This window comes from Protopterus annectens, chromosome 2.part0 (genome assembly GCF_019279795.1).
Source record: "Protopterus annectens isolate FY-2018-M chromosome 2.part0, PAN1.0, whole genome shotgun sequence".
NCBI classification, from domain to species: domain Eukaryota; kingdom Metazoa; phylum Chordata; order Ceratodontiformes; family Protopteridae; genus Protopterus; species Protopterus annectens.
Genome location: NC_056728.1, coordinates 863,279,606 through 863,293,914, shown reverse-complemented (window position 1 = coordinate 863,293,914; position 14,309 = coordinate 863,279,606). Strand labels below are relative to the sequence as shown.

General features: G+C 38.9%; 1 protein-coding gene across 1 annotated transcript in view; it reads right to left on the bottom strand.

Moving 5' to 3' along the window:
- The window catches only part of JAK2 (Janus kinase 2), a 2,444,284-nt gene that overhangs the window by 171,998 nt on the left and 2,257,977 nt on the right, over positions 1-14,309 (bottom strand). The window contains exon 25 of the mRNA XM_044060357.1: positions 5,058-5,182. Coding sequence (XP_043916292.1) covers positions 5,058-5,182 — 125 coding nt within the window. The remainder of the gene's footprint in view (positions 1-5,057; positions 5,183-14,309) is intronic.

Sequence of the window (14,309 nt, the reverse complement as noted above, 5' to 3'; positions counted from 1 at the left end):
GAGCTAAAGATGCAGAAGACATGGGAACATTCAAAGCATGAAGTTGAAGCAGTTGACCATGTAAATGACCCAAGGTCCTATGTTGCTCAAGAGGAAGATGGAAAGCTGTACAGAAGAAGTTAACAAATATATCAAAGTTCTAGGAAGAAGAGCTGCCAGTGGCACAGCAAGTCTTGTCAAAAGAAAACAAGACTGTGAGAGCTGTGACAGGAGATGTAAAAAAGGACTGTAAGTCAGGTCTGAAAAAATAAAAAGTCATAACAAGGAAGGTATGACAACCATAGTAATCAGACCTCTTACATATTCAAGATGTGGAAGTCCACCAAAGAAACCAGAAAGTAAGAAACTGCTAAAAAATTAATCACAATACTAAAAACTAAAAAGAAATGCATTATAATGTTTTTTTAAATATGTTCAGAATTGTACTGTTAATTTGAAAAGCTCATGACATTCTTATTAAAGATTTAAGGTGATTTTTAAATAACCAATGCACTGCATGATATCTCAAAGACATATATAAAACAAACATGTAATTTAGTTTAAAAAAAGATACACATGGGGTGTACAGCTTTACTGTAAAAGAGCTAGCAAAAGTGATATGAATGTTGTATATCCTACATTTCTTCAAGTCTCAGTCTGAATGTACACCTTAATGATACTAACAACATTAAGATGTTATGACTGCTTCACCGAACCCCTAAGCAGGATGCCTGTTGACTCCCTCCTGCAGTTTTTACCCTTATAAACAGAAAGGGAAAATAATACACAAGACGAGAGAAAAAAAATCGAAACTCACTCCAAAGCCGAAGGGAAAATAAAAGTGGGGAACCTAATCCAGAAAGGGGGCAAGGGTGTTCACCCACCTGTGGGCCTGAAGATCTGTACTCACAGAAGCATACCTACCAGGAATGGAGTTTTGACCAGAGGAAAAAAATCAATATCACTGAAGCACCATTTTCAATGACAGTTAGGCAATCCTATCAAAGCTAAGGTCTAGGGCTCCCCCGCTCCCAAGGGGTCTAATTCTCACAGCAAGACGGAGAAGAAACATGGCCAAAAGAAATGCTCAACCAGCCAGAGAACAGCCTTAATCATAACCCAGGCCATGAACAATGGGCAAAGGATGCCCCAAATTCCTGTGGAAAGAAATGTTTCAAGCCTATAGGTAACAAAACCTAAAGTATTTCTGTTCTCCATCAACTGGAGTTACACAGGGTGCCACTTCATCCCTTCCACTTGAAGGCCTGAATGGAAAGCTTACAAGAAGTGTTCAATCCCTCCTCCAATCCTATACCACCAGCCAATATGCTGGAAGGAAACAGAGGGAAGAAACACTATAGCCAGCCCTAAAATGGAGCTGGTTATCAACCAGATAATGGGGGACATCTAAAGCTGAAAATAGGGAAGGTCCTGAACCACTAAGAGGTCAGCAGTCCATATCTATGTTTAACACTGACAGGTGTCAAGAATGGGACTGATCTCCCTTCCTGAATTCTGTAGAGAGAAAAGGAAACGGATGAGTATAACAAAAAATGCAATGCAACACTATGTACTAGAGGAGGAAAGCACGTGCGCACACACACACATGCACGCATGCACGCACCAGCATTAAGCAGAAGGAACCCCTAGCCTCCATTTGGTCAACTGCAGACCTCAAGAGAGAAGGTGGGCCATAAAACCAACTAAAAGGCACACAGGTAAGCTGCCACATCCTCTCTATGATCCACCATCTTACAACAGCAATGGAAAACAGCATACTTCAATAAGGAATACACAACACTCCAACTATGACAAGAAAGGGTCTAAACTTGAGGCAGCTCCATAGATTCCACACATACCACAGCATTTCACATGTATGCTACAGCAGTACAAAGAATGTGGTCACATTCTTCCCCACATGATACAAATGGGTCTGAGATTGGGCTCAAAACAGTATCTAAACCCAAGTTTCCTAACTACGGTGCCCTGGGCAATCTCAGACAGCAGAGTCAACTGGTTAAGTGAGTGCAAAACTCTGCTCTAAGAAAAGGTAATACATTAAGTTGGAGATGGGAATGGCATATACAAAAACATAGTGGTCCTATGAGAATATTTCCTAGGGAGGAAGCACCAAAAGTTAAATATCTTACAAGGGGATACACATGTGGGTTCCAACTCCACCAGACTTTAAGTAGCCAACATATAAAAGGAATGTAGACTTTGATAAACATAAAAGTCAATCTCTTTTGTCAAGTTATGACATCACAGAAAATTAGAAGGAACACCTGCAAGAACCCTTGTTATTAAGCTGCTAAATCATCTCAAGGACAAAGCATCACACAAGTCCACTGCAAAAGCAAAGAGATAAGGAAATAAGAGCTTCCCTTCTGGAGAGTGCAGGTGCCATGGCAAAGACCAGAAAGAAAACAACTATCCCACTTTGGGTGTAGGAGGGTCAGCATCTGTACTTCTGAAAATAAGACAGCCTCTAGTGATCCCTTAGCCATACATTCTGGACCTGTTTAATGAGCTCTGTAGCGGTGGAACCACACAAAGAATAGAGAGACAAAGAGGATGAGCAAAAAGTATTAATAACTGAACATGGTCACACCCCAGTTTTACCAAACCTCTAGGTCTTTTCTGGATGGGGTAAAATGATAAAAGTAAACATCTCCTCTCTATAAACAGCCAGGAGGAAAATGTGATATGTAGCAGAAGCTGGCAGAGGCAATTCTAGGAGTTCTCAACTTACAAACAAGACCGCAATACCAAAGGAAATGCAATAATGAGGCTGGTTTCCCTGCATTTGACTGAGTTAACATAATTTGAACAACCACCTTCCAAAAACCTATTTCTGAAAAGCATATGTCAAAAACCATAAAAACACGAATAAACTTTTGTGCAGAGAAGCTTGACTTCCAGCTCCCTGAAGTGGAATGCTTAGCCCCTACCTCCCTAAACTATAAATACAAACTCACTTGTCGTACTATAGTGGAGAAAGAGAAAAATCCCCTGAAAATACAACAGGGTACTAACAATACAGAAAGAGCACCTTCACAAGGGAGGATGTCTGCTTTCTCTTAAGGTGGCCATTCAACAGATGCTGACATCTCTGTAAAGAACGAATTATGTTTTTGAACTATCCAGAAAAGTGCAGATAAGCCATCCACTGAAGGACAATCTCAGCCACATCATTCCATGCAGGCAAAGATCAGAACCAACTGCCTAATATAGCCACACAATCCATAGTACAGACATTATCATCTTAAGAATCTCAAGTACAACCTAAGAAGGGAGCCCAAAGTTTTCCAGTAACTCCAAGCAAAAGATTGTACACTGGCTTGTACTAGCAATAGCAAAAGCCAAGCAACAAGCAAACTGGGTGCCAGCAGAACTACTGTTGCACCAGAGGTATCACATGAAGGAGAGAGGTCTGCACTGAGCCTGGCACTGCCATCACAAGGTAATCCCTAAGAGTTAAGATGCTGTACCCATGATTCAAATTACCACCAAGGTATCTCATGCGTAGGCCACAGACTCTGGTGCAGGGTCACCTGATGGCAGCAGTTCAACTGGATGTGACTAGCCCCGGTGGCTCTGGAACAGGTTAGTCCTTTGAGAAACCCCAGCCTTAAGTGCTACTGATTAATGACAAGACCTGGCATTTCAGCCTACTTTGGCTGCACCATCAATTTCAATGTATAAAATGAAGAAACGCTCTGGCTAGTGACTGATAAAGTTATCTGTTTTGACCAAATAAACTTCTTCATAAAATGGATGATTAAGGAGAGCTAAAACTGTCCAACAGGCATGAAGTAGTTTGGAACTACTTCAGTTTCTCACATTTCATTCTGATGAATTTTAACTAGACAAAATAAATGTATTGAAATCTGCAGTAAATATGCACCATCAAACAGTGGACTTGTTTTAAATTAAACAATCTTGCAGTTGTAATCAGCAACAGAATTAATGCAAAATATTAAAAAAATGAAACCTGAATGTGTTTTGCAGGAGGATCAAGGACCCCCCCACACTCACACACACTTCCCACGTGAGGGTGAGATGTACCTGTGTAAACATGTTTCAAAACGGTGAAACATTTTAAATTTCTATGAATTGTTTAAGACTCCACCTTTTGACAAGTGCAGCATTTGATGAACTGTGTTCAATAAGCTGGGGCTTAATGAATTAAGTTGCAACAAATTCACATTGTTTCATATACTCTGGTCAATCAGAAAAGGTAACAGAAGAGCATTTCCTCTCTTCAGACATATGTGCAGTAAGCTCTTTATCAAGTGCAAAATGAGCCAACAACCATGGTTTCTGACACTTATGTTGGCGTTGAGCAGCTTAAATGATAAAGGTACATCTCCAGTGGGAAGCTAAAATGCAGAGCATTTTCCCTCATGGGATCTGATTTCTATAATGTCTACAGTTAAACACGGCATTAAAAGCTAGCCCTGTTACACTTTGCTACTGACATCGTTTACTGTCCAAGTGTACTTCACAGTCTAACCCCATCTTTATCATTACCAAGTTACCCCAAATTTCATAGTGCTACTCTTGAACTATAAGCTATAATTACATTAAATAGGATATCTATTACTACAAACAGCATTCTTCTCAACAAAATCTAACTTCTATTTAGGGGTCTTTGTTGAGACAGTAGTCTCCTTTAAAGTTATTCTATATTAGTAGGCTGCAAACTCACTACAACATATCCAGTCTTCCTTCAGAGTTCATTGGTTCCCCCTTCCCTAACTCATTGTGCAATGTTTAATGGCTGAAGAAACTCAGACTTCCGGGCTGCTCTCAAATGGTACTGTGATTGGGTAAAGCAGAATGTTCATATTTATTAATTTCATTACAGGCAGAGGTAGTATGTGGACAGGTCATGTGCAAGACTACAAACGATGGCACACAGTCCTTACAGACGACTGCATAAATGTTTTGGATTCATTTACTGAACAATTACACTAACCTCTATAAGACAGAAGGGAAAAAAGCCAGTTATTTTGTGCCAGATAAAAACAACAGGTAATTAGTAGTGCTGAAGACAACTTAATGAAGTAGAATACCTTGCATATCTGGGAGGCATACAGAAGTAGCTTCTTGTGATCCAGCCTGTCTTTATTTTTTTGTAGGTAATCCCGTAAACTTCCATAAGGTAGATATTCCATAATGAGCTTTAGGTTTCTACGACCTAATAACAAAGAATAAAACATCAATGCCCTCTTAAACAAACAGCTTAAAACAACAACAAAGAAAATTGAGAGTTTGACAAAGTTTTACAGTAATAATTTATTTAAACCCAGTAAGTAATAATGAATCAGCCTTACTTTCTTTTCCAGGTTACTATGTTTACTGTTCAGTGAACAACAAAGTTCGTTATAGCAATTTAAAATTTCTGCCATTAGTTGTTGCTACTGGCTTACTCCTTTGGCAATGGCAGAATAATCTACCATCTCTGTGGTAAAAAAGGTAAAGCCCTGACTATGGGCTGGATGGCCTGGGTTCATTTAGCAGACTTGACACCGGAGAAGCCAACCAGGGATAGATGGGGATGAGCGGCTGACTCCGGCTTACCATCCCCTGGGGAGGCGCTGATATGCTTATTGCTGCAGGAGCAGAAACTCTGAGTTGCCCCACAGGTGTATGCCATGTGTGAGAAAAGTGGCATTATGGAACAAGTAGATCTAACAGACCATCGCTCAGTAGCTATGCACAGTGACGTATGCCATGTGTGAGAAAGTGAGATTAAGGAACAAGCATAACCAGAGCTACACACAGTGACGTGTGCCGTTTGTGAGAAAGTGGCAATAGGGAACAAGGATATCCAGCAGATCATCTCTCAGTAGCTATGCACAGTGACCATGTGGAAGCCTGGTATAGTAGACTTTGCAAAGAGCCTGCCACCCATCAAAGGGAGCTTTTGAAAGAAGAAAAAAACTCTTCACTATGCAAGCTGACAGCCCACAATCCCGGATTCTTGCCTCCTGTGCTCAGTGGCCTCAGACTTATGGAAGTGAAAAGAATTAACAGGGATTGGGGAGAACTTATCGGGATGCCAGAGGGCCAGAAAAAGAAAATACAAAAGTTTTTGAAATGGAAAGTTATATCAAGATAAAATGGAGCGTTTCTAGAAGGAAAAATGTATCAAGGTTCATCTCCTACTCTGCATCATACCGGTCAATTGTCCATATTATGGAGGAATTCCCCCTAATTAGGTCTCACACTTTTGCTCCATCTCTCTTAGAATGTAAAATTATTTTGAGAAGTTCTAAGTTAATAGTACCAGCATTTAAAAGTGTCCCTAATTTAGCGTCTTTTCCAAATTATTTTTTGTATTTTTCCATAACCCTGGAGGTAAAAGGTTTAGAAGTATGCTATGCATAACTGCATCAAGGTGAGTTCCTTTTTTCTGCATTAAGTCTAAGAAAAGCTAGTCAGGATAGTCAAGTTATAGTATTTTTTTTAAGTACAGAAATTAACAAAAAAAAGTCAATGACTGCAATACTTGTAAACAATTAAACAAAGTAATTTCATAAATATTCTAAAATGTGCACACTGACCAGACAAACCAGTGTGGCTAATGTAAATCTATCATTACTAACGTAAATTAGTTCAGTAGCCAAGCTAAAATCGCATCTACTGGGAACTGGTTATTAAACTGGCAGTAATCACAGCTGCTATTTTTCTGCAATACAAATTCTTCCCCTTAAGCACTGCTGTCTGAATGCAATTTGTATACATTCAGACCACAGCACATTTAAAGAGAAGAATATGTAACACAGGAAAACAGTAGCTGTGAATACTGTTAATCTGACAGCTGGCAGCCACATTGATAATTTTGGTGTGGCCAACTGCTACCAAACTGACAATGTCTGTATTTCTGTAAGAGCATTTTCTTTCTACGATACAGCTGATGATTGTCTGCATTACAAATTCTTCTGTTTAACTGCTGTTGCTTTCAGGAGGTATTTTGTAAATTCAGATAGCAACAGCATTTAAAACAAACATACTTGGGAGAAAAAGAATAAACCATCAAGTATTGTGCAAATGTTAACACGTACATGCTGAGCAGAGCACATATACATGTTTTAGATGTCCTCTCAATGAAGAAGCCAGAGAAGATGAAGAAGCCAGAGAAGAACACTGAAATCCATTTACACGATGACATTACTCAGAAAAGGTGAGAAATTTCTTTATTTAAATACTATTATTGTACAACAGCAATAATACACTTCTGTCTGTGACATTTAACTGGTGCCAAAATCTGGACTGAAACTAAATGCCAAAAAGTGCATTATTGTATCTTTCGGGCAGTCATCTTACCCCAGGGAAATACAACACTGACAATATACTCCTAAGAGTGGAACCAGTTGTTCTGGATTTGGGAACTTATGAGGACAATGATCTAACTTTTGATCAACAAGTATCCATTGTAAGAAAGTCCTTCTATATTGCACAGCCTGCAAACAAAGGGATTATGTCCAGATCTAGGGATGCCATTTTTCCCCTTTACTCAGCCCTCGTTAGGCCAGTCATTGAACAGAATGTACCTTCTGGCATATATCTGTCTGTATACATGCAACAACTGAAAAGCCTGCAGACATACCTTACTAAAAATATACAGTATAGTATCAAATACTACAGGTACTCAAACTGGCATTCTTCATGAGACCTAAAGCCTGTCACTATACTCTGTATTATACAGACTGCTAAGAATTGACATATGTCTGCCATACAAGGCATCCCCCAACCCAATACTGATGGATTTAATGTAAATCAGCAAGTCAATAGCATCAAAAATTCTTGGTCTGGGGATATAACCCTCTTCTGTAACAACAGAACAGTTTGGGGGGACAGGTAGATCTCACAAAGGATTTACTGGAAATGCTCACCCAGACTCTGCTACAACTTGCTGTGAGGGAAAGGATAGATTGCTTTCTTGTATTTTGTATTACTTTATTGCCTTCTATTTTGTATGTTGTGATTGGTTTTCTTTACACTGTCTTTTGCTTGTATTCTGCTATTAATTGCATATTAAGAGAGGCCACGGTTGTGTCTCTTGTGAGTCACACAACATTTTTGCCCACCCTCCCATTCTGGTGCTGTGGTGCACCCTCGTGTTGGTGTGTTCTTAAACTTAACTGTCTTTCTAGTTGCCTGCCCCTTATGTTAACTTGGCCACATCTCCTTCCCTCTCCCCTTTCATTAGCTGTTTTAAGTAAGCACAAAATTATCATCTGATTACTCCCTTCAACTATTTAAATGTATTGGCCATCCCACTGTATCCCATAGAACCAGAATACAAAGTCCCCGCCCCCTTTCAATGTTTCTTTCAAAATTAGTGGCTCTCCACTTAAAGCTTAAGTTATCTCCTCTTTCATATCTTACTGCTTAGTGCACACTGCAGTGCCTAGGATATTAATTATTGTTTTCCATATTATCTTTAAAATCTGCAACATCTATTGCAAGACCAGTTATTGGAGAGCCCACATTCTGCCTCTCAGCAGTCATCTTGGGATTAGTGCTTCTGTTTTCTCCTGGTGAGCGAAGGAGCACAGGGACATTATTTCCTGGAGACTGATGATCATCGGAAAGCCTAATAACTGGTTCATTTTATTTTACATTTTATTATTTATTTTTATTTTACATTTGTTGACCGGGCTAGGCTAGCTGGAGAAATTTCCATTTTCAGTATCCACAGAGTGAGATACATACAGAAAATCTATCAAACCAAAAAAATAATGATAACAATAACAATCATAATATTGGAGTTAGTATTAGGGTTTGCAATAACAAAAATAAAGACTAGTAAACCCTTCAATGTAAAGTAGTACTACAGGGTTAATTCCTATGACACACAATACTATCTACATGACATGATAAAAATTGAGAAAGAGAAGGAAGAAAAAAGAGAACTTAATAGATATAGTCAAAAAGGAAAGTATGTAAGGAAAGTAGAGTGAAAGAAAGTAGAGGGAATGATAGAGATTAACTGTGGAGAAAAAGCTAAACAACAGTGGGGGAAGAAGAGTAAGACAAAGAGGGAGTAGTGAATGAAGGAGGAAGGGAGAATAGTTATATTTAGTTAGTAATAGTAAATTAGCTAGTCAGGTTTACTACATGAACAAAGCCAGTGATTTTGGAAATGCAGTTTAATATTTTGTTTGAAAAGAGGCAATGATGTAATCTTTGTTATGTTAGTAGGTAACAAATTCCATTTTGCCCCAACAGCATTGGTAAAAGAGTCACCAGCATTATTATTTGATTTTATAGAACTTGTCAGAATTTTACTGGAGGCGGAGAGTTAAGATTATTATATGGGGTAATGAGTTGTGAGAGTATTGGGGTATTATTAGGTTGGTATAAGATTTTGTGGGCAATGCAGAGTTGGTGGATTATCAGATAGTTCTGAAACTCAGGCCAGCCTAAAAGTTTTAAGTTTAGACAATGATGTGTTTTATAGGGGTTGCGGTAGCAAAGCGGGCAATGTTATTATAACAGGTTGCCAGTTTGTTAAGGCTTGTTTTTGAGATTGGTGAAGATAGGTGAAGCATACAGAAGAGTAGAGATAAGATGGGAGTGGCGATCCTTGTTCTAGTTGAAGGTGTGAGAAAAGGTCTAATTCGATATAGGGATCCTATCTTTCTATTAACTTGTTTTATGGAGTTGTTAATGTGTAGGTCAAATGAGAGATTATTGTCTATTGTAATACCTAACAATTTAGTTGATGTGTCAGGTGAGATGACAGTGGCTGTTGGAGGAGATAGAGAAGTGTAAGGAGAGGTCCTGGATGTGGGGGTAAAAAGAAGAAGTTTGGTTTTCTTTGCATTTAGTAAGAGGAAGCGACTAGAGAACCATGTTTCTCTGGTATTGAACACTGTTTGGGTGAGAGAGATAAGTTCAGTGGTAGAAGATGCTGAGCAGATGGCGTATTGAATGCAGGTTGCTTGAGGGATTATAGTTTGAAGATCATTGATGAAGAGGGAGAGAAGTGGTCCAAGGATAGAGCCTTGTGGAACACCAATGGAAACAGGCAAGAGTGAAGAGGTGTGGTTATCCCAGAGAACAGCTTGTTTTCTATCTGTGAGGTAAGATTTAAACCATGTAATGGTTGGGGTATCGAATGAGAGGGATTCAAGAGTATTAAGTAACAAGGGGTGGTTAACCATATCGAATGCTTTGGACAGGTCAATGAAGAGGGCAGATGAGAGTAAGTTGTTGTTGCGGTTCTGATTAATGGTATCTACAAAGAAAGCAGGGCAGTGGTGGTACTGTGGTGTGGTCTAAAGCCATGTTGACAGTTTGCTATTATGTTGTGATGAGAGAGATGTTGCACGAGTTGAAGGTGGATACATTTTTCCATGATCTTAGCCAAAGGTGAGAGGAGAGCAATGGGCCTATAGTTAGCGTAGTCAGTTGAGTGTCCACCTTTGTGTAGTGGGATAATATGAGAGACCTTCCAAATTTCGGGATGATTCCTTCTTTGATTGTCCTATTTATGAGAATAGATATAGGATATGCAATAACCTTGGCAGCTTTTTGAAGAAAAAGAGATGGGAGCTTATCAGCCGAGGGTACATGGTTTTAGTTTTAGAAGAAGTTTGTATATGTATGATGTAGGGATAGGTTGTAGTGAAAATTTAAAGGAGGAGTTAGTTTGGTTATGAGGTGGGCAGAAATTGTTGGCATTAAGTTGTTTAGCTAGAGTTTGGATAGTTTCTGTGAAGAAAGAGTTAAAGGCATCTGCAGTCTGCTGTGGGGTGTCAGGGTCTGCATTTAGTGGGGAAGGTGTTTTGGAAGTTCCTGGGGAGAGGAGTTTATTAATTGAGGACCAGAATAGTTTTGAATTATTAAGATGAGTTTGTTGTAGTTCGATATAGAATTTCTTTTTGTCAGTTATTACTGCCTTTTTAGTTAGATTTCTAAGCTGTCGGAAGTTTAGAAGATCAGTGTTATTTCTGTGGGTTCTCCATCTAGCCCAGACTTTATTTCTAGTGAGAATGAGCTTTTTGGTTTCATTGGATAGCCAAGGGGCTATGTTAGATTTCATTCTAATAATACGTTCAGGAGCATGTTTGTCAAGAATGGATAAAAACATTTTGTTAAAATGTAATACTGCATTTTCGAGAGGAAGTGTTTTTAAGGGGTTCCAGTTACATGCCCTGAGTTCAGTTTGAAATAGGTCCAGATTAAAATGTTTGGAGGTGCGTATTTTTCTAGTAGCGGGGTTTAGCAAATCAGCTTTATCTTTTGTTATAAAAGTTAGAGAGTGGTCACTGATATCATCTGGCAAGGTTCCTAGTTTGTAATTATTTTTTACTCTGTTTATAAGTATCCAGTCTAGAATGCTTTCTCTATTAGTTTGTTTATTGAGCCTAGTAGTGGAGGTGATGGTTTGAGTGAAACCATGTAGGTTGATATGGGATGAAGGATTTTCTTCATTAATGCTATTCAGTCTATGTTCATGTCGCCTAGTATGATAGTTTCCTGTGGATAATTGGTGGATATGTGACTAAGAAAATCTTGGTAGGTATATTGTTGCCTGGAGGCAGGTATATACAGATGATATTAAGGGATTTTTTTGAATTTAACTGGAGTTTGATCATGATGGCTTCTATCCTGCTATCTTGAGTTGGTGTGGCTGGGAGGGTAGTGACATTTAGAAGATTTCTAAAGAGAATTGCAACACCACCACCTTTTCTTTTGGGACGGTCGAGTCTTACCATATTGAAGCCTTGGGCGTGATCTCAGTGTCTTTAGTGCTAGGTTTTAGCCATGTCTCTGACAGGCAGAGAATATCAAATGCGTGTGTGTGAAGGAGGGCATGTAGGTAAGGTACTTTGTTGTTTAGGCTTTGGGTGTTCAGATGTCCTATTAAGAAGCTATTATTGGTTTTAGTAATAGGTGCTAGAGGGGAGGGGAGAGGAGGACCAGGGTTAGGATGGATGTCACCATCTTGAAGAGTAGGATTGCTACATTTGATTGTAAGGTAGTACCTTTGTGAGGTTAGTATTCTGGTTTTCTTATCAGATGTTATGACATAGTTGAGATGTCTAAGTCTGTGGAATTTAGGTAGTTGATAGCTGGAGGTAGGAGAATTAAAAGGATATGGAATAAGTGGAAAGAGAAATATGGAGGTGTGTTTGGAAGAGTGGAGAGTTTGGGCATAAAGTGATTTCTCGTAACAGGACAGGAGATAGACAGAGTATAGAGGTTCATATATATATATATATATATATATATATATATATATATAGGTTCATATGTGACAGCTTGAAATGTGTGCTTATATTCTGCTCCTGGTGAGATAAGGAGCAGAGTGCATTGATTCTTGACTGTTTCTGGTTGGGCAGTGAGTGACTCTGCTTGCCATTCCTGATTAGTCTGGTTGCTATTCAAGGTATCTACCAGGAAACAGCTGCAACAAGCATCATCTGGGACAAGACTATGGATCACCAAAACAGGGTGTGGCCTGCTTCTCATCTTTGGATTGGTGTTAATATTTTGCTTCTGGTGATAGAAGAAGCAAAGGAGCATTGTATCCCAGCAGAGTGAAGCTGTGGTGAGAACAGCACTAGTAGTAGCCAGGCATTAGCCATTCACACGACTCCCCCATTTTCATCAATCTTGACAAACTAATTATTCGTTTTCAGTAAGTACTGCTTGATTTGTTTCTAACTTCAAAATATCTACCTAAATATCCAAAAAACACTTTCCACCGGAACAAAACAAAATAAAAATAAAACCGTGGAACAAGCCAAAAGAAACAGCTTCCAACTTTAATAAAACTTCACAAAAGTTCTTCACAATGCACAGTAAGCGCTTTCATCCACACTGGACTCTTCAGACTGAATACTGTGATTAGAATATCTTAGTATAAATAATTTAAAAAGACACATGACACAATTAATGATGATGTAACCTCTTCCTTTTAAGGTAGGCTACAAAATCAGATCATTTAGCCCAGGTGGATAGCAGGCATTCAACCTAACCTGCCACTGATACTCCTTCCACCCAAGCTCTTCTTCAGCATCAAATCTGCTATAAACATTTGTTACTTTATATAATACACAGAATTTAAAATCTACTTTACAGCCAGTGTTTTTACAATGTTTTGCTAGAGCATTCTTCTCATCTTTGGTGGTAACAGCATATTTCTCTAATGTATTCCTCAACTTCACGGCCCTTTTCCTCCCTATTTACATTGTCCTCTGTAAAGCAACAACAATAAAGCATTTACAATTTTTATAATTCCCCTTACTTCTGTAACAGAAGCCTACCTTCTCATACTGTGATAGTTTCACTTACAAAATGATTCTCTCATATTTGAATAAAGCTTGCTGGAGTCACCCAATTACTGACATCATCGAGGCCAGGCAGTGCAGGTACTTTTTTTTTTTTAATCAGTTCCCTCCCCCAAAGTGACATCACCACAGTCGTCATCTGATTCTAACTAAAATAATAAGACCCACCCATTCTGTGATGTCATGGCTCCCTTGTCCTTCCCCCAGCCTGAGTGATGTTCATTTTATTCAGTAGTAGTGTAGTAACACCGATGTTTGGAAACACAGATATTTGGTATGCATACTTGTAAATGATGCTTAGGTGGTGTATCGCTTGCATACTTCTCTGTTGTATTTGCACCAGATACTGCTAGTGTGCAGTGTGGGAATAGAAAGATTAAAACATTACCCTGGTATCAGAGGTGGCAGTGCAACATATTCATAGTGGCTTAACATGAGAGTAGCTTTAAGCAAGCACCATGTGAAACCTGAACAAGCACCTAGAATTATTCAGTGCAGCTTCCACACCTCAAGTGTGAAAATGAATTCACATACTCACATGAACAGGAGTAGCTGCATATTGATGGCGAAAGGTGTATGGGTATGTCGGGTGTTTACTACACTGCAAAACTGGTATGTAATGGTGGAGATATTTGGAAGGCATGAGCAAACACACCAGTATATTAAAGCCATAGCACCAATTGAACTGGAGGCTGGCAAATAGATTTAGTAAGGGATTTTGTCCATGTACAAATATTTCAACAGTAATTCTTTGCAGTGGCATCCATTATCTGATTCAAGGTAAGTTAACCTTGATGTCCTTTATTTAAAAAAAAAATCAATAAAAATTTTACTTTGTTATAAGTGACTTCTGGACACAAGAAAAAGGAAGGGGAAAATATAGCAATGTGATTTGTATGTACAAATACAAATCCCGGGACACTGCAAAGGGTTTTTTTTGCAAACCAACCAGTTGAGTAAAAACATATGAAGGCAAACACTGCATACCAACACACTTGGCACATGTAAATCTCA